Below are 21355 nucleotides of genomic sequence, written 5' to 3'. Positions count from 1 at the left end.
TTTACAAATGAAGTTTTCATGCTGGTAAAACATTTCATGCAAAGGTTTTTGCAATTCTGCAAGTCTGGTCACTGTAAGACTGGAAAACAGTCACGTGAATCTATATAATGACTGTCTGTGCAGCAAGAACCTACGAATAACATTCAGTTTGCCTTTTAAGAACTGAAAGTGTGCCACAAGCTTTCTCAGGAGACTGATGACTAGACTAAATTCACCAACCTTAGTCACAGATTTCTCTCTGAGTAAAGCAGAGACAGTCTCATGCTTACAGTCTCACTTTTACACAGAGTCTGTCCGTTATTAGTTCTGACTGCAAACAGAAGCAGAACATAGTGTGGGGAAACACATCAGCTGACAGAAGCGGTGTGACACTGCTGACAATGCTAATGCTAACATCAGCCCAAAACACCATAAAACCATGACTAATATCAGAGAAATGAAACTATGATGTGACAACATAGGAATAATCTGATAAAACCGAGAGACATGTGAGAGGCTGTTGAAGTGAGACAGGATCTCAGCGTTGAACAGAGTGGGCATTTAAACTGGATTGATGGATGAATGACGGCTTTGTTTGGTCGGAACAACAAAAGGTAGCCTAGAAATCTAGACGCACCCTAGCGGCAGCAAATGTAATGTAATGTTGTAAACCAACATCTTGATGTGGGTCTGGCTTGCCAGGCTAAACAAAACGCTGACTATAAACCCAAACTGCAACTGTGTATCCAACTTTAATGTTTGAAATGTCTTATTAATGTCATGATGTCCAGCAGAGTCTGTTCTGTAATTGACAACACTTTTATATACCAAAATACATTATGTTGAAAAACAGGTGCTGAGGCTTCAGTACAAGAGGACAAAGTAGAGACTGTGGATCAGCGTTACTGAACACTCACAGGTACACTACCATTCAAAAGTTTGGGGTTAGTAGGATTTTTGAAAGAAATTAAGTTTTATTCAGCAAGGATGCATTATATTGATCAAAAAGTGACAGTAAAAACTTACATTGTTAAAAATTATCTCTATTTCAAATTAAAAAAATTATACTTTGTATTCATTAACTCTTTCCCCGCCAGCATTTTTTTTTTATATATATATAGTTACCAGCCACCACCAGCATTTTTTAATCATTTTTGATTAAGAAAAACCCCATCTTATTCTAGCTTCATTCATTCTTTGTTTAGCAATACTTGAATATGGGTAAGTTTCATTAAAAAAAGCAAAATTTTGAATAAAATTAATGACATCATCAAGTTTTTTTCAAAGACTACAACATATGCATAGACAATAGAGTGGTGCAGGTATGACGTCACTTTGTAGGCCAAAAACGCAGAAACGAGTTAGCACTTCTGGTTCCATTGTCCCGAAGTCAATGTTTTTTTGTTTTTTTTATGGGATTTTGGTTAAATGGCTGAAATAAGGTCTGTTGTGAACACAAGCTCAAGACACTTTCACGTTGTATTCTACGACAAAATACATTGTCTTGAAAAGGGTGCTGCTAACAAGTGGATAAATGGGACTACAGGGGCTGTCGAGGAGATTAAGTGTTTTCACGCCAAACAGGTCAACTAAGTCCGATTTATTATGCTTATAATTGTGCTCTCATAAACTATTCTAACTCAAACTTTCTGGGAAAATGTTTTAGATAAAAACTGAAAGAGTTGTCGGAAGCTTAGTAGTGGTTACGTTGAAGTCGCGGGACCATGGTGTAGTTAGCTTTGTTAGCTCACAATACTAGTCTTGTGGTGTACAATTAACCTGTGCAAGTTAATCCACAGAAAAAATAGTTTGTTGTGGTAATCTTTAATCAAAATTAGCTTCTGCTCTGGAATGGCGTTCCTTCTCTGATGATGTCAGTTTGATGGCTTGGGTAGAATAACATTAACCACTCCCCTCCAACCGTCAGTCTGCTATGAGCGAGGGATGAAGAGGAGGTGCGCCAAAACAGCACCCTGTCCTCTATTCAATAATCCGTCAACAATGCAGCTTCAGCTTCAGATGTTTCTTGAGCCCCAAATCAACATATTAAAAAGGGAATTCTTTCAATAACATTTAAAAAATCTTACCAACCTCAAACTGTAAAATTACCATGAAAGAGGTACATAAAGTATAAATTAGGACAAAATAAAAAATTCACATTTGTATCCAAAAAGTTTCTTCATAAATTTTGAAATGCCACAGAGTGTAGTTATTATTTCTCAACTCCGAAACAGGCAAAATATTTGATTTTATGAAGATGCACTATGCTGTTTTTATTTGATGACTGTGTGTGTGACTGAATGTGTCTTCAGAGTTGTTCTGAGCATGCTGAATATTTCACAGGGGAAAATGCAGTGTAACAATCTCCTTGGATACTACATTTCCCTTGAGGTGTTTTGCCCTAAGCTTGTCCTTGCAGCAGCAGATAATAATGGAAACTGACCCATCAAGTTACTGTATTAAATTATACATCAACAGAAATTGATGCAGCAAACAAAATAATGACAGCTTTACGTGGCAGCTTTGCTTGAATAACAAAATGCAAATGAAAAATGATTGGTCTGGGCATTGCAAAACATACTCACGAGAATGAGTTTAGTTTAAACATACTGACATTAATATCAAAGTTTACAAAGACTGACCAAAACACTTGTTTAAGACAACAAAAGTATATCCAAAACACACACACACACACACACACACACACACACACACACACACACACACAAACTCTTGTCTAAATGCCAAAGTATACAAAGAATGCCCTAAGTATATGGCAAACATCTGGCTTTCATCCCAAAATGTATATATAGTTTGGTCAAGTTGAAAAGATTGGATAAGCAAACTCACCAAAGTTTAAAAATACTAATTTTGCTTGTATTGCTGGACAGAGTTTGATGATAACAGGGATAGCGATATAGATTCCCAGCACCCAGATCAGTATCCTCCTCAACCTCCACATCAGACCACCCCTGCGAGAACAAAGAGAGAACTGATTATATAAAACACATATTCCTTTAACACACATAATGCATTAATGTACTACAGATTAACAAAAAATATCTAAAAATTCAATTGTCCCACACACCAAGTTCTATTTTTTCCTGCAATAATTGGTTAAGAACAACATTCCCTCACATTTGATGGGCTAAAACACTTCAGGCCAGTTAAAGAATATATTATGGAAATATTAAAGCATGTTTTTTGTAATAAAATCACATGGAAGGTTTACCATGTGTAAGTACAAGATGTGAACAAAAGTGCTGGTTTGGGAATGAAGAGTTAATGGTCCTCATAACAAGGCCTGTCCTCTCACGGTCTCCCTCACACTCAGAGGTCAGACAGTGTGCATCTTTGTGGCCAGTGGTGACCTCTAAATTGTGCCGGGGAGTATAAAGTGTCATGATTAAAATTAGAGAAAGCAGGAGATAGATCACTTAGAGGAACAAACTCACCCTGTCTGACTTACTGCCCTGAGCTATACTGTAAGGTCTGTGTGTGTCTGGCTGATATACAGATTAAACTGTGAATTTCCAGTGCTAAGAGGTTTGTGGTGAAAAGCTGCTGTATTGAACTTGTTTCATTTCCTCCTTTGCATCTTAAACTGAGAGAGGAATTTTCCTACCTTACTCATGACCAGATAATTACTTAAACCACACACACGTCTGGTTCACTATCTTTGTGGGGACTCTCCATAGACATAATGTTTTTATACTGTACAAACTGTATATTCTGTCCCCTTACACCAACCCCTAAACCTACCCATCACACAGAACTTTCTGCATTTTTACATTTTCAAAAAATATATAATTTTGTATGTTTATTAACCCATTATTAACCTGGTCCCCACAATGTAGGTGATCTCAGGTTTTACTATCCTTGTGGGGGCATTTGGTCGCCACAATGTAATATAAACCTGTATACACACACACACACACACACACACACACACACACACACACACACACACACACACACACAGTGTAAAACGGTATCACAAATTCCACAAAAAATATTAAGCAGCAAAATTTATAACATTGATAATAACAAATGTTTCTTGAGCATCAAATCAGCATATTAGAATGATTTCTGAATGATCATATGAGACTGAACACTAGGGTAATAGCGGTTGAATATTTAGCTTTGCCATCACAGGGGAAAATACATTTAAACACATTTAAACTGTAATGATGCAGTATTTTACAACATTATTGTTTTTACTGTATGCTAATCAAATAAATGCAGCCTTGATGAGCATAAGAGATTTCTTTCAAAACAATAACAAATCGTACAAACCCCAAATTTTTGAATAGTAGTGTATAGATACACTTTAATTTCTTTGCAGTAAATGCATAAAGTCATATGAAATCTAATCACAGGACATAAAGATAGGTGAGAGAGCATCCCAGACAGGGGGAAAGTAGAGTCAAAGCAATAATCCAGGAAGCCAGCCAGAGCTGAGCATCCAGTTTGATCCGGCTGATCCTGGATCAGTTCCACCACAACATTTAAACATCCCTATGACCTTTCCTCTGCCTCCTTCAGATCACACCTGCTAACTTTGATCAAATAGTACTGTAAATGACTAGTATGAAGAACTAAAGACAGGTTTAAATTTCTATTTACATGTAAAATAAACTGTAACAAATTGAATAATAGAATCAATTGCTTGCGGCAACAATATATGGAAAGGGGTAGTAGAGAGAAGACAGAAAATTATGTGAGTGAGTTCTCTATCCTCTTCTCCCATCTTAATGTGTTAGCACGCCAACAACCAATAAGCCACAGCTCTGACTGCATTATACTTGAATACTTATTCCAGGTGATTAATGCAGGTGGCTGATCTCAAATTCCCTGCAGAGATAAGACGTTTGGTCACCAGAAGGTCTGATCTGAGCGTGTGTGTGTTTGTGCCAATGTGGTCCGTTTGAGAGTTTTTGCTTGTGTGTGAGAGTGCAAGGTGATTGTGATAAAGAGAGAGAGCAAGACTATTGTGTAACAACAGAGCTAAATACAGCACACACAGACTGCACTGAGACTCATTACCGTACAGTGCTTACATAGATACTGCCATTGTGCCGTTTATGTGTGTGTGTTACCTTTTAGGATGTTGCTGATTATATACACATTATTATGTAGTAGAACTAGCCATTTGTTTGTCTATGTGGCTTGATAGATGTTCAAGATGTGTTTACTGGTTAGGTTATTAGATAAGATGTGCAATTCAGGGTTTGTACATGCCGTTTTTGCAGGTTCATGTTTGCACAGAGCATCCTAACCAGAGCTTTAAACCTTCAGGGTAACACTAATATGTTAAGCCATGCTGATCCAATGCCATATGGGCATTATTACGGCTGTCTGGGCATCAGGAGTCCAGTCTGCACTGGGACAAAGAGTTTCTGACTTGTGCATTGAGCAAAAATATGGGAAGGAATTAGAGATGCACCAACATTTCAGCTGAGAAAACATGCTGACATCTTGGCAAAAAATATGAACAGTGATAGGATAACATTTTTAACAGATTGGATAACAGAAAGTTTGTCTGTATTTGAATTAAGTCTAAAAATGATATGTAATTATAATGCATATAATCCTTTCGAATACTGAGAGATTAATAAAGAATGGTTCACGTTCTCAAACAGATTGCACACATACATTTGTCTGCCTTGTGCATTATACAGACAGTGTGTCTGTATAACCAGAATCTCATGTAATATATTGTAGGGTACAAAAATATAAAGTGGCACAACTGCTTTTAACATTGATAATGATAAGAATTTTTTCTTGAGCAGCAAATCAGCATATTAGAATGATTTCTGAAGGATCATGTGACACTGAAGAGATGCTGAAAATTCAGCTTTGCATCACAGGAATAAATTGCGTTTTTAATTCTAAAATAAAAACAGTTATTTCACATTCTAACAAGATTTTATAATATTACTGTTTTACTGTATTTGTGATCAAACAGTAGCAACCTTGGTGAATATAGGAGAGGAGACCTCTTTCAAAAACAGTAAAAAAAAAATCTTAGCAACCCCAAACTTTTGAACGGTAGAGTACTTGAAGAGATGCGAAGGTCTACTCGGTTTACCATGACATCGTTGAGCATCACACAATGATTCATTTTTCATTGCTGTTTAACTGTAATTTGACCTGCCTTAGAGCAAAATCTTGGTAATTCAGCTCTATTTGTGTGTATGTGTGATTCAGTCTCTGCATTGGACAGGATGTAAGTCTCTAAAAATGATCACCACCAACACACTACACCCACACATACAAACACTCACACACAGTAACACTTTACAATCTGAAATCCCCAAGTCAAGTCTTAAAATGGAAAGGGATGAACATTTATTTTTCATCCTTAAAATAAAAACACTAATGAGTTTATTTAAAGTCTGCAGAGTGGCAGCAGTTGGCTGTCTTAATACTATATGAAGACATTAATCTCTAAAAAGAATATCATAGTTATTCAATAACCCATTAACAACTCATTAGCTATTAATTCAGTATTTATAAGAGAATACCTCCACATTTCATTGATCAGTCTAAACTCCTAAAGTGACATGAGTAATGCTCAAATGATAAAACTATGCACTTGTTTGACTACCATTTAGCCATTTTAGTGTAATTATATATACCTGCTGGCATTAACAATGCAGGAAAAGTGAAACCTTAAATGCACGTCTGATTCTACATGAATAAATAATTAGGTCATTTTCAGGTCATTGTATTTGACAGAGAACAGATGCATGATTCTGTGTATTACCAGAGCAGACATGCAATAAGAACCTGCTGTACTAAACGATAAGCCTACTTTAGGATTAACTTCAGGACTGAATTACACAAGAACACTGAAGTATGCAAGAAACAAAATGAACAACATTTTATACCCATACTACAATACAACACCATAAACATAGGAGAAGCAAACAAAAGAAGATATTTTGAAGAATTTTACCATCCAAACACTGGATCGCAGTAACTTTTTGTTCAAAATATCTTCTTTTGTGTTCCACAGAAGAAGAAAAAAAGTCAGGCTACGTTCTGCAGGTTTGACGTGTTCTTGACAGATCCCACGGGCTTTAGATTCAAAGACATCTTTCTAAATCCAAACAAAACCAGTGTATCCTCTCTGCCAACCTCAAACTGTGAGCCCTTATTTCTTGAAAGCCACAGTTAGATCACTTCCACTCAATTCTAAGCCAGATTCAAGACATCTCAGGAAAACTTTTTGGTCTCTTCCTTCTCTTTCTGTCGGACGCCAAAGGCTTGTCTCGTGTCTTCGGGTACCAGACAACAGCTATTAAGTGGCAGAGGATATGCTTTCAGAGCTCTCAGCTGCAGCTACCCAAATCAATATCCTAAATATCCTGGTCTGGTAGTAGACCACCAAATGCCAAATACCTGCTCTATCAGTGACCATGATCAATAAGTGGTCAGAGTTCTGACAGACATACAATGTCTGGAGTGACTTAAGAACACATATACAAAGTTCTGTCATGAAACTAAGTCCCTAACTCAACCTGCTTGCAATCACATCATCTTTATAGTGCACAGCTGATTGATTCCTGCTGTATCAGTAGCCAGTGAGGTCACATGTTCAACCTTCAAATACTTGGTCAGCATTTGCCTTAGCAGTGCAGCACACTGTCTCTTGGGCTGCTTTTACACTGGCACAAAAAATAAAAAGTTTTTATTCATGTCTGACATAGATTGTACATTGTTGCACACGTGTAAACGCAACTTTAACATGGTTTGTTATTCAGGGAAGAAGGAGGCAGGAACCTGCGAGCATTTCACAACTTTAATCATATAAAATAAACAAACACAAAACGAAAGTAAAAGCGGCAGCCCCTCACGGACGACTGCCCCACACACAATCAAAACATAACGTCAAATAGACCAGGCCTGGTCCTCTCTCGTCCTTCACTGTCATCGCTCCTCCTTTTGTGCTTCCGAAGTTGTTTTAAGTGAATATAAACAAATGGGGAAACATGTATATGGTCAAAAGATCTGTGCATTATGCTTTGCGGTTTAAATGCAGCATTATGCCTCACCAAGACTGTATTTATTTGATCAAAAATCAAATAAATGATTACAGTAAAATAAAAACAGTAAAATTGTGAAATAGTGTTACAAATTAAAAGTACTACTTTCTATTTTAATATATTTTGTAAATGTACTTTATTCCTATGATGGCAAAATTGAATGTAAAAGTCTTTACTGTCACTATTTTTAGAAACTTCTGATTGAATCTGATTGAATTCTGATAGAAATAATAATAAAAAAGGACTAGACATGAGACAAAGAAAGGCTTGCAATTGAAGGTTAAACTGTGAAGAATGAAGAAGCAGTAGAAGTAGAGAAAAGTGGAGCCCTTTCACCAACCTGCAGCTACAGCTACATGTAATAGATTATGACAGGTCTGAGGGACAGGACTCTCTGAGAGCACTAAGGTGACACTGAGACAACACAGCTTGGCGTAGGAAGAGGACACTAATGCCTTCATGCTTTTAACACAGCAAAAGCTGGATCTTCTGGTAACATTATACAGTAAGTTAACGGTTAGCTTCTCCCATTAGACAAAATGAAATGGCATTTAAAATGCATTTAACTTGTGTAATGTGACGCATTTAGGTGGAAACTAGCTTTAGGGTGGTAATTCCCCTCTTATTAAACACTTTGTTTCTTGGAATGAATGAATCATTGCTGACTGTGTGTAGAGCCTTTCTTGTTCACAACTCACAAACAAGACCAATGACATTTATTAAGGAAGTAAAAAAAGGTCAATCAGTTTGGATTTCCTGTTGTTTTTAAACAACAGCTGATATGGAATTGCAAGACACACAGTCTGCCCTGGCATTACTATTCCACGATAATGCAAATGGCCTGAGATGAGTTAAGTCTGGACGGGCACGTGAAGGGTATGTGAAACTGTAGACACTGCACTCTTAAGGATGAGAGAGACACGTGCTACATTTCAGGCTCTCTACTTCCCCCCTCTCTCCTTTCTTCCTCCCTTTCACTCGCCCTAATGAGTGTCTCTGACCGCTCAGCGGAGGTTGGAAGAGCAGTTTTGACAGTGATGCCAGAGTTAGTTACCGCTCTGTCTAACCCAAGATTAGTCTTCTTCAAACCACCCTAATGAAGAAACACCACCGCAATTTCACCAACCCAGTTTGTGGAAGCGCAAAACAACATATTCAGTATCAACAAATCAGTGGGGTGCCTATAAAAAGGCTGGTTTCGAGTCACTTGATGTTTTTGCGCTCAAAAACAGCTAGATAAAGCTGATGGAACAGAATAGAGGAATAAAAGCTTTTATTCAATATTTTAAGCTTTTTGACAGGCAAAAACACTGTGCAAATGCCAAATACATCGATCAACATGTGTATGGCTGTAGAAGTGAAGATGAAATCTTTGAGAGGGTGCAAACGGTGTATCAGGACACTGTTATCATGCAAACTAAAGGAAAACCTGAATGAACTGGTGGCTATTGGATGACTAGTAGACCATCGTGACCCATCTCATTTACAGCAACTGACACAATGCTTCCCAGGCATTAACGGAATCTTCAGGCAATCCATGTTTTCACTGTTTACGGTAAGGGGCGCTTATTACACATCTTCTGAAAGAGTACAGAATCTCCGGATCAAAACAGGCGAAAAAGAAGCAGAAACAAACCATAGAAGCATTGCTTAAGCACGTCGCAGTCTTTGACAAAATGCGATTTTCTAAGCTTTTTGTTCAAAATGTCACTTTTTTGATGAAACTTTACCACATAAAAGAATACACGAAGACAGAATAAAATAGTTTAAGAATAAAACAATACATATTTTTTAAAAGCAGAGGCTCTGTTCTTTCTTTTGATATATTGCATGTTCAGATATTCATACAAGAATATATTCTGGGGCCCATGAAAATTTTGTGAAAATGATTAAAAAAAATGCTGACGGTGACTGGCAACTTTCTTAAGAAATGCTGGAGGAAAGAGTTAACACACTCTTAGCATGTTTCTCCAATAAGTCATTGTCAAGATCTGTTAAATCTAAAAAAAGATTTCAAAAGAAGAAACCTTGTCAAGACTTCTTTTTCCAATCAAACCTGACATACTTTCAAAGGAAGAGCTAAAATAAGACACCAAATTGTCACGATTAGGACGCCTCTTGGGTCTACATTTGATCTAGAGCTCCTGATCCCAGGATGGAAGAAAAGACCAGAATTTCAGGTTGAAATGTGCAGAGTGAATAACTGACATGGTTTACAGGCATTATTTAGGCTGAAGGCTAGCCACCCCTTCTTGAGATGAATGTCTTTAAGAACAAGGGAATGCAACCAAAAACAACCTATTTAAATTTGCCCCCGTAAAATCAAGAGATTTTTTTTTATGCCTTTTAGCTTTAGGCAAGATGTAACGGAAGTAGCAACAGATCTTTTCGTCCATATTGTGATGTACATCTGAATGAAATGGTTCTATGCATCCATTGTTGATTGTACGGAGGCAGATCTGAATCCGAGCAGTCGACTATAAGAAAGGGGAAGCGGACAAAATGATTAAAGTCCGACATGCATCACAGAGAGAAGTCTGTAATTTTATCGAGTTTTGATATTTTAATAAAAAAATTAAGAGTCAAAAGAAAATTGTACAAGTGAAACATGCATGGATGAATAGTTGGCAATAAGATCAATAACATTTAGAAAACAAGAGTGAATTTTCATTTCATGTCGACTTTAAGTCATCTTGGGCTCTGTTTACACCTGGTATTAAGATTTGTAGATGTTTAGATGATTTTAAGATGTTTTGGTCGATCAGTTCACAAGCAGACGAGGGAGACACATTCCTGTTTGCACCTGATGTTTTAATCCGTCTCTTTTGTCCACTCTTTCATTTCTGCACAGACAGTGGAAAGACTACACCGAACACGGTGAGAGCGTGTTAGAAATCAGGAATGGTGAGAGAACATTGTGCTTGGTACGTTTTTCCTCTTCAAACCAAACTTGGGTCTTCAGCCAACAAAGTTTAAATCCGTCGTGCTTCCCTTAATGTTTACGCATTAGGTCAGTAGGAGGAGAGTAGGCCGTCTTTTGTGGCTGTTCAAACTAGAAAACGATGAAAGCAATCCGGTCAAATGCGTTTTCGACTTCCTCTGGAAGTGGTCGATAGTAAACAACCCGTTTACACCTGTTTACAGCATCATCCACTTGTGATCCGGTCGACGAAAACGCATCTTAATACCAGATGTAAACGGCCTAAATGCTAGTTAAAAAAATTACAGACATATGTATTTAAATGTATGATTTTCTATAGCAAGAAAAAACACCAAAGTATTACCAACCATCCTGTTTCAATAAAAAAAAAGTCAACACTGTTCTCCTCAAGCAATGTAATGAAGTCTTTAACTTCCATGTCTAAAATGTTACATGGGATTTCAGCTAATTTACTTAATTTCACAGATCCTGTGAATTAAAGCTGATCTGACCCTGTTAACCTTGAAACCGGCCAGCCACACAAAGGTCACTGCAACCAGACTAACCAGCGGCAGCTCCTGTGTCGGACACATGACCGGCTCCAGCACCCAATACCCCAGACCCATACAGCACCGGAGGAGAGTCCGATTACTGCGGCATCGGATACAGTGCAATAGTAGAGTGGCAGTTCAAATGAGATGTGATGGTAGAACTTTACCATACCATTTCCTGCAAGAGTTTCATGCTAATTTGACAAACAACGTCTTCTATAACAGGACATTTTACAGGTTAGTTACAATCTTTTAATGGAATCTTTCACAACAACTGCTCAGTAGAAACTAACTGCAATAATTTGTAACATTATTGTAGTTAAGAGCTGTAAGCGTTTCCTTATAAAGCTAAATCCAACTATGAATCAGATTAATCAGAGCTCTAGCTTATTTCTAATAGCCACTATTCACATACACTAGTGTTTAAAAGTTTGCGGCCGGTAAGAGGTTTTAAATGTTTTTGAAAGAAGTCTCTTATGCTCACAAAAGCTGCATTTATTTGAACAAAAATAAAGTAAAAACAGTAATATTAAACAACTATAAAACAACTGTTTTCCATACATATTTTAAAATGTAATTTATTTCTGTGATGTCAAAGCTGAATTTTCAGCATCATTACTCCATTCTTCAGTGTCACATGATCCTTCAGAAATAATTATATTATGCTGAGTTAGTGCTCAAGAAACATTTCTTATTAATATCAATGTTGAAAACAGTTGTGCTGCATAATATATTTGTGGAAACTGTGATATACTTTGATCTAAGAATATAGATTCAGAATATAGAATTTACTAAGAAAGTAAAAAAAAAAAAAAAAAAGTACACATTTTTTATTTTAAACAAATGTTTAATAACATTATAAATGTCACTTTTGATCAATTTAGTGCATCCTTGTTGAATGAAAGTATTTATTTCTTTAAGAAAAAAGAAAAACTTACTGACCTCAAACTTTTGAATGGTAGTGCAACATTAAGCAAACATGAGGCATAGGTCTCTACCTGTCCTCCAGGGTCAAAGGTCACAGGCAATTCACTCAAAAGCAGTGTGTATTTCCACATGATGTGGCAACAATAAAACCTAATACAATCCTCTAATCTTAAAAGCATTTTTGGGTTGTGACCCACAAGCTGAGAAGCATTGATCTGTAGGAACTCCTCCAGGTTCCCAATCAGCAATATATTCTGGCAGTACTTATTGTTTCTTTGCTGAGTGTACAATGTTTTAACACCATATTGCTGGACCAGAATGTCCAGTAATGCCCCACCTTCCTCCCACTTTCATCTGCAGAGCAAGTACTGGCCGAGAAGAATAACATCACTTAACACACACCTTAGTTATTCCTTAGAAATTTCTAGAACCTTTGCATTTAAGGCCTAATAATATCCCTTATAATCTGAGCAGAGATATGCCTGGACAACAGCTGAACATGACTATTGCATCCTCCTACAGTGATGTAATCTACCATTATTTTAATAAATAAAAAACATGAACTGCATGAGTACGTCTACAGATGATATCACCTTGCTGCCACTTAACCATGCATTAGAAAACTGACTCTCTTTTTGCATGTAGGGGATCTCCGGTGGACTCCAAATCTGGCTTTAAGAACTTTCCACTCGACTGAGACAGAAATACTTTAGCTACTATGTACAAGGTCAGTGCGATAAAACAAAAACAAAACAAAAACGGTAAAGATTGTGACCAGTGTCACATGAATTACTTCCCAAAAAGCACAATACTTAGAATTTTGTGCCTCAAATTTCTAAACAATGGAATTGTAAAACAACATTTTAGGGTTTGTGGAGTCTGAACTGGAATTTGAGTTACAGTGAACAAAAAAAAGTGTAACATGATTCTTGAGGTGCTTGTGCACTTCGTGCGAACAGATCACACCTCATGAAAGTTCTTGTGACATTTCTTACTGAGACAGGATGTTTGGACGAGATATTGATCTTGATTGGTCTTGTGTTTTATTTAATAAATAAACCCAATATGACTGGACAAAAAATCTGTGAAAGAGCAGGATGAGTCATCAACATTTTGGGGGGGGGGTTTTTATAAATTTTAAATGCGCATATCTGTATATTTTGTGTAACAAGTGTATTTTGTCAACATTTAGGAGTAGATTAAACGGGACTCAAAGCTAAAAGATGTCGAATAAAAGCCGCATTGACTTCACATGTTTTTTAAGCTTTGCACAAACATCCCAAACTTACAATCACTTCACACTACTCCCAGAAGTTACTGAACTAGTTTTGCAATGGAACAGCCTAAATACCCTTTAGAGCAGAGGTCTTCAGTCCTGCTTTTGGAAGACCACTGTCCTGCAGAGTTTAGTTCCAACCCTAATCAAACACACCTGAATCAGCTAAACACACCTTTGTATTGTTTTGAAGCAGGCTGGAACTAAACTCTGCAGGACAGTGGCCCTCCAGGAGCAGGATTGAAGACCTCTGCCTTAGAGTCTCAAGAGAGTCACATGGGACTGTGATTCAATCATAGAGAATAATATATGTGGCTCTGTGCCTCATAAGAGTTTAAAACCACTAGGATCTCAGAGGAATGCCAATAATGCATGTAATATCATATTAACAAACATCAAACGGAACTCTATGCTGAAAATACACAAGATAACACTGAAAACACATAACTTAAAAACAACTTTGAGCCAGGCTTTCCAAACAGGAGTCATCGGAGAAGATTTACTGCATATATCTTGTCATTTGTATATAAAACAGTATTTATTAACAGATTTCTAGCTAAATGCATAATTGTTAATGTTCTTCATGAAAGTTATTATACAGCTATTTTATTTTTTTATTTTATTTTACATACTAGGGTTCCATGGAACTGTATAAGTTTATGTAAAGCAAAGACAAGTCTTGAACAAGCTTTCCAGAAACTTATACTGATATAAACTGGTCATCAGTGTCTCACCTCCTGCAGCGTCTCCCCATCGCTGTCCCAGATCCTCCTGGATCAGAAGCAGCGTCTGTCTTTTTGTGGCACTGCTTTAGATCGGAGCCGTCCAGTAGTGTACCCGTGAACGAGCTGTCATGATCTTCGTTCGCTTTTCGCTTTCGCATCACTGAAATGTGAAACAGCAAAGGTAAACAGTAACACAGATGAGACAGGAAATATTATACTGCAGTCCTGCGCGTATCCTCTCTGAATCAGACGGCAAGGCCGGGCAAAATCTTGCAACCGTGTTAGATCCGGTCGTTCCGCAACGGTCTGTGTGATCCGGTGTTTCTCCTCCCGGCAATTGTGTCATTCAGCACTTTTTCTCCCTACATTGTTTTGTAGGAGTCAGATATCTGCAGAGACCAGCTGATCAGTTCAGCCTTTCCCCCTCCGTCCCTCCACTCGGCCAATCGCACACCGCCGCTCGGCCCACTCCGTCGCGTCAACAGCCAATCACACAGCGCTCTGTTCCGCCGAACACTAATCACAGAGCTGTAGCGCCCCCTCTTGTTCAGTTAAATGGTGAAGTGTAGGGTTGCCATGTCGCTTCTGTTGTGTATATTTTTTCTTAATATGTCACAATAACTGCTTGCATTCTAGCTCTAGAGGTCGCTGCACGCTTTCTTAATGTAAAAATGTTACATTTTTACAAAGCAAATTTAGGGATTTTATTTGAAAAGATCTGGCAACAACCCAGACTTCCGTACAGACCAAACATGTTCATCCTGCTTTACTGGTTGACACTTGACACATCTATGTTAAAACATGTCAGTCTTCGTGTAATTATAGACAATAAGAGATCTTGCCACCTTTTTAACAAACAAGTCTTAGATTTCGTCTATTTAGTAACTAAGTTACATGAGCAACATATAATATATCTTTTAAATAGTTTAACTATCGACATAACCGTCACTCGCGGCGGGTCGATGTTAAAATAAAGAAATACACACTGTACATGTACTGTACTACGATATGCAATAAACGGCATTTTAAAACTCGAAATATACATCCATATATTAGCAAAACAGACGTAAACGCATCAACATTAAAGCACGAGGATCAAATCAGTTGGCTATGCATGTAAAACATTATAAACATCCAAGTCCATGCATATGAAGCTGTAGTCAGGAACTCTGTAATTATATAAATCATAAAACCTAACCTGGTCATCCCAGCTGATGAGATTTCATTGTAGATGTGTTTTGACACGACGCGTGCACTAGTAAGTTTTAAAAAATGAGTTTCCTCTCACGTGACCACAACAAACAATTCAGCGGAAGGAACATGCAAGCACCTCTTTCCACACTGCCATTAAAGTAGTGGCAAAATATTCAAATTTTACGAGTTTTTTTTTTTTTTTTTTTTTTTTTTTTTTTGTGTATGTGTGGGGGGGGAATGTTGTATGTATGTATGAATATATAAGTTGGCCCTATAGGCTATTAATTGACATTTTATATAAAAAGATAGGCATGTTATATATTTTTTTATTAAATCTATGTTCAAGAAAATATATTAGTAGAAACATATTTACATTTAGGGGCAGTTAATCGCCCTCTATCTTCATTTAATGAATTTAAGACATTAAATTAAAGGAAATTTATTCCTTCTTGTATTTCCTCTGTTTTATATTTACTGTCATTATTGAAAAAAAATATATATAATTCTACCCATGTGGTAACAGATCATCTTGAGCACATAGATCAGATTTGTCACCTCTCTGTAGCCTCACGTTGGGTTTTGAGTTGTTTTGGGCAAAAGGTGGCAGTATACCATCACTTTGTTCTCTCTGCAGTTTCACTGTGAAGCAGGGCAATCAATTCACCCAACTCCTTTCACACACACACAAAAAAAGAAAAAAAAAGGATGGCTTTTAACATGGACAACACTCTCAGGACACACATCCTCTGTGCCTTTTTACATAACAGTGTCCCACCTGCCTGGATTGGTTTGGTTTAATATCTCACATTTAAAAATGCCAACGATAATTGTCATAGAATCTACCAAATGTACAATATCATATGGCAAACATATTCTCAATAATCTTCTTCTACTTATTGCTTCTAAGCCAAACAAATACTGTTTTATTTGTGATTTCACAAACCCTGGCTGATGGAACACACTGTTAAATAAAGAGTCTGAATAAATACATGCTGATTGATTTTATAGTTATAGGGAGTTATAGGGATATAATACTCAGTCGATAGGAAAGCATTTCTCCCATCCATTAGCTCTAGTGCTTTTCTCTCCTGAAGCCATTCTTCTCATTGAGACTGTTTTTAACACCCAAATTAAAAGCAGTTACTGTTGTTCATCTGAACGCTGCTGTATGTGACATGTGGGTGTATGAGCCATCCATGTCCATTGAAGCCTCTGTTCCTCTTGTCTGCGTTATAGGGTTGACGTGACTCGCGAAAAGTCTCTCCATATTGATGATGACAGAATTTCTGTTGCTTTTGTGCAAACAGCAGTCAGATTGGGCTCTAAATTACATGTTAACGGTCCTCTGATCCTTTTCACATCTCCGCTCAAAGTGCAAGCCCTCTTTTAATATGTCACACGCATGAGTGTCATTTCTAAAGGCTGCTTGAGTGGGTATGTGTGTGACGCACTCTCATTAATCTGTCCCATGCTGCTCTCTGCTTTATGAAGTCCTGATTGCCTGCTCATTGTTTTCTCATTCACTTGTTTGAATACCCAACCTATAATCAAAGCTGTAAAAATAAGGCATTAAAAAGGCATGCTGCCATTTTCATGGTGACACTAACAAAGTACATTTGCATTCACACTGACTTTTTACTCATTTAAGCCATCAAAACTCACAATGCCCATCAGAACAATCTGCAGGCTTCAGCTCCCAGTAAAACTGCATTATGGTATTAGAATCTGAATTGAACCGTGGCAAGTGATGAGGAGGGGTTCAATGCCCTTAAATTTGCACTCATCTCTCTCTCTCTCACACTGTCACTCTTTCTCTTCATTTTTTTTAATTTCTTCATTGCGCACAAAGCTAATGATAACATAGATCTCTGATTCCAGTAATTACAGTGGCTTATCAGAAAGAATATCCGGATGACAGCATCTATGTTTCACTGTTCCCATGAATAGAAGAATGGAAAGTTTGAAAACAAGCTTCTGGCCGATTTGTCCAGGCTTTGCCACAGTTTCAATATTCTTAGTAAAACTTATTGTTCTGTGGTCAAGAGCTGTATGGCAGAAGGCTACGCTTTAGCCACACTTGAAGATTCCTTATGTTTTTAAGGATAGTAACCAGGATTTTCAAGCAGAACATTTAGCAAAAAAAGATTAAATTCACACCTTAAAAATTCTAAATGTAAAAATATTATATTATATTATATTTCAAAGCCAATTGCATTATTGATTTAAAACTAAAGTGTACAAACATTTGACTCTTTAGTGAAAATGTATGTGATGTATGAAATGACCTCAAGTCAATGGCTTTGAAGTAACAGTGCGGAAGTTACTGTAGTTTTAAGAAAATAATTTGTTATTTGCCACTTGGTTTGATATTTTATTTCTGCATTGAAATTTATTCATTTCAAATGTGACTTAAGTGTCCAAATACTTATTGGGGCCACTATTTAAAGTATAAAGAAATGCAGTCTCAGTGAGCATAACACTGAGCATAACTCTGTCCTATACTGTACACAACCATTCAAAAGATTTTTTTTTTTTTTATGTTTTTGAAAGTATTATGGTCACTGAGACTGCATTTATTTAATCAAAAATACAGTACAGCACCATACTAAACAGTAATATTGTGAAATATTATTATTAGCAGTCATTACTAGTCTTCAGTGTCACGTGATCCTTAAAGAGATAGTTCACCCAAAAATGAAAATTCTATAATTAATTACTCACCCTCATGTCGTTCCAAATTCGTAAGACCTTTGTTCATCTTCAGAACACAAATTAATATCTTTTTGACGAAATCTGAAAAATTTCTGTCTCTCCATTGACAGTCTACGCAACTGACACTTTGACGATTCAAAAAGATCATAAATAGATCGTAAAACTAATCCATGTGAATTTATAAAACATTTCTGAAGAGACACGATCGCCTTATATGATAAACAGATTGAATTCAGGCTTTTATTCACATTTAAACATTCATTAACTCATAAATCAGTTGTGGTAAACTGAAACTCAAACCTGTTTGCTTGGCGTGCGAGAACAAATGAGGTTCATTCTCATGTTACGAAGTTACGCACGTTTGAGCTTCTGTTTAAGTTTATTCACTGTTTTTATGTGAATAAAAGCCTAAATTCAATCTTTTATCGAAGAATATAAAGCGATAAAGTCTCTTCAGAAAGTTTGGAATTACCCGTTCAATTAATATGGATTAGTTTCACTATTTCTTTATGGACTTTTTGAAGTGGCAAAGTTTCAGTTGCGTAGCTGTCAATGGAGCGAAGAGAAAGCTCTCAGATTTCATCAATTGTGTTCCTTAATTTGTGATCTTACGAGTTTGGAACGATATGAGTAATTAATGACAGAATTTTCATTTTTGAGTGAACTATCCCTTTAAGAAGTTTGGTGCTCAAGAAACATTTCTAATTATTATCAATGTTGAAAACAGCTGCACTGCTTAATATTTTTGTGGAAGTCGTGACACGCATTTTCAGGATTCTTCAATGAATAGAAAGTTCAAAAGAACAGCATTTGAAGGCGATCAGCATATCCTCGTGTGGCACTGAGGTCAGACAGATCAGACCACATCCACAGAAAGTTACTATGTCTGATTTTGAAGAAATTAGTGGTAAGATTTTGGAAGAAACAGTACAGCACCTTAAAACATCAACCTGTGCCCTTGACACAATCCCCACTTCCTTTTTCAGAAGTGTGTTAAACTGCTTAGAAGCAGATCTAGAAGTGGTAAACTCCTCACTTCTCTATGGGACTTTTTCAAAGTCTGCATGGCGACAAACTGCAGTTGTCAAGCCCCTCCTGAAAAAGAGCAATCTGGATATAGCAACATATTGGGCAATTACAGACCAATCTCAAATCTTCCTTTCATAGGCAAGATCATTGAAAAAGTTGTCTTCAATCAGCTGAACAAATTCTTAATCTCAAATGGATACTTTGACAATTTTCAATCTGGTTTCCGACCACATCACAGCACAGAGACAGCGCTCATAAGGATAATAAACGATATTCGTTTAAATACTGATACAGGCAAAACATCAATTCTGGTACTACTCGACCTCAGTGCTGCATTTGACACTGTCGGTCATAACATACTTCTTGACAGGCTGGGTCGGGCTTTCTGGGATAGTCCTGGTTCAGGTCATACTTAGATGGGAGAGGTTATTATGTGAGTATAAGAGACCATAAGTCTGAATGGACATCCATGACATGCGGAGTCCCTCAAGGCTCGATTCTTGCGCCACTCCTGTTCAACCAGTATATGCTCCCACTGAGCCAAATAATGAAAAAGAACCAAATTGCTTACCACAGCTATGCAGACGACACACAGATCTACTTAGCCCTATTCTCTAATGATTACAGCCCCATTGACTCCCTGTGCCAATGCATTGATGAAGTGGACAGTTGGATGTGCCAAAACTTTCTTCAGTTAAACAAAGACAAAACTGAAGTCATTGCGTTTGTAAACAAAGATGAAGTTCTCAAGGTGAACGCATACCTTCACTCTAGGGGTCAAACAACTAAAAATCAAGTCAGGAATCTCGATGTGATTCTGGAGTCAGACCTTAGCTTCAGTATGTCAAAGCAATAACTAAATCAGCATACTATCATCTAAAAAATATTGCAAGAAATAGATGCTTTGTTTCCAGACAAGACTTAGAAAAACTTGTTCATGCTTTCGTCACCAGCAGGGTGGATTATTGTAATGGACTCCTCACTGGCCTTCCCAAAAAGACCATAAGACAGTTGCAGCTCATACAGAACGCTGCCGCCAGGATTCTGAGCAGAACCAGGAAATATGAACATATCACACCAGTCCTCAGGTCTTTACATTGGCTCCCAGTTACTGTACATTTAGGACTGATTTTAAAGTATTACTGGTATATAAATCATTCAATGGCCTATAGGACCTCAATACATTGCAGATATGCTCACTGAATATAAACCCAACAGATCTCTCAGATCATTAGGATCATATCAGCTAGAAATACCAAGGGTTCACTCTAGCATGGCGAGTCCGCTTTTAGCTATTATGCCAGCCGCAGCTGGAACCAGCTTCCAGAAGAGATCAGATGTGCTCCTACAGTGGTCACATTCAAATCCAGACTCAAAACACTTCTGTTTAGCTGTGCATTTAATGAATGACTACTGTGCCACTGTGCATCCGACTGATTACACTGTATTTTATCTCTGCATCCTCCTTTTGATTCTAAACTCAAATGGCACTGAAAATTGGATGAGACAAATACTACTAATTCATTTTTATAACTGTATCATTTATCTCTTTTAATTCCTTTTATAACTGTTTTAATTTCCCTTGCTTTTATTTTGTGCTAAATTTCTATGCAAAGCATTTTGAATTGCCATAGTGTGATATTTTAATTCCTTTCTATGTAAAGCATTTTGAATAGGCCTAACTGTTTTAATTTTCCTTGCTTTTATTTTGTGATTATTTGTATTCCTTTTTATGTAAAGCACTTTGAATTGACAAAGTGTATGAAATATGCTATATAAATAAACTTGCCTTGCCTTGATATTGTATGCCCATGTTAAATCATTTCAGCTCTCATCTCAATTTTCAAGGCCCTTGTATCGGTTAGTTGTGGGTGTTTCTGTTAAATAAACAAATAATCAGACAATAAAATAATTACAGGATTACCTGATAGAGGGGTGAGGAACATTATGCTTCACAATGCTGAAAATGTGTCAAGCGGCCACTTCTGCAG

At 37.1% G+C, this 21355-nt stretch overlaps 1 protein-coding gene across 1 annotated transcript in view; it reads right to left on the bottom strand.

Moving 5' to 3' along the window:
* Positions 1 to 15767, bottom strand: part of abhd12 (abhydrolase domain containing 12, lysophospholipase) — a 28737-nt gene extending 12970 nt beyond the window's left edge. The window contains exons 1-3 of the mRNA XM_082144162.1: positions 15628 to 15767; positions 14439 to 14589; positions 2830 to 2951 (exon numbers count right to left, since the gene is read on the bottom strand). Of these exons, the coding sequence (XP_082000288.1) occupies positions 2830 to 2951; positions 14439 to 14587 (271 nt within the window). The 5' untranslated portion in view covers positions 14588 to 14589; positions 15628 to 15767. The remainder of the gene's footprint in view (positions 1 to 2829; positions 2952 to 14438; positions 14590 to 15627) is intronic.
* Between the last annotated feature and the right edge of the window lie 5588 nt (positions 15768 to 21355).

The sequence above is a fragment of the Leuciscus leuciscus genome (genome assembly GCF_965113295.1).
Source record: "Leuciscus leuciscus genome assembly, chromosome: 17".
NCBI classification, from domain to species: Eukaryota; Metazoa; Chordata; class Actinopteri; order Cypriniformes; family Leuciscidae; genus Leuciscus; species Leuciscus leuciscus.
Note: the sequence above shows the minus strand (reverse complement) of the source record. Positions and strands in the feature narration are given on the sequence as shown.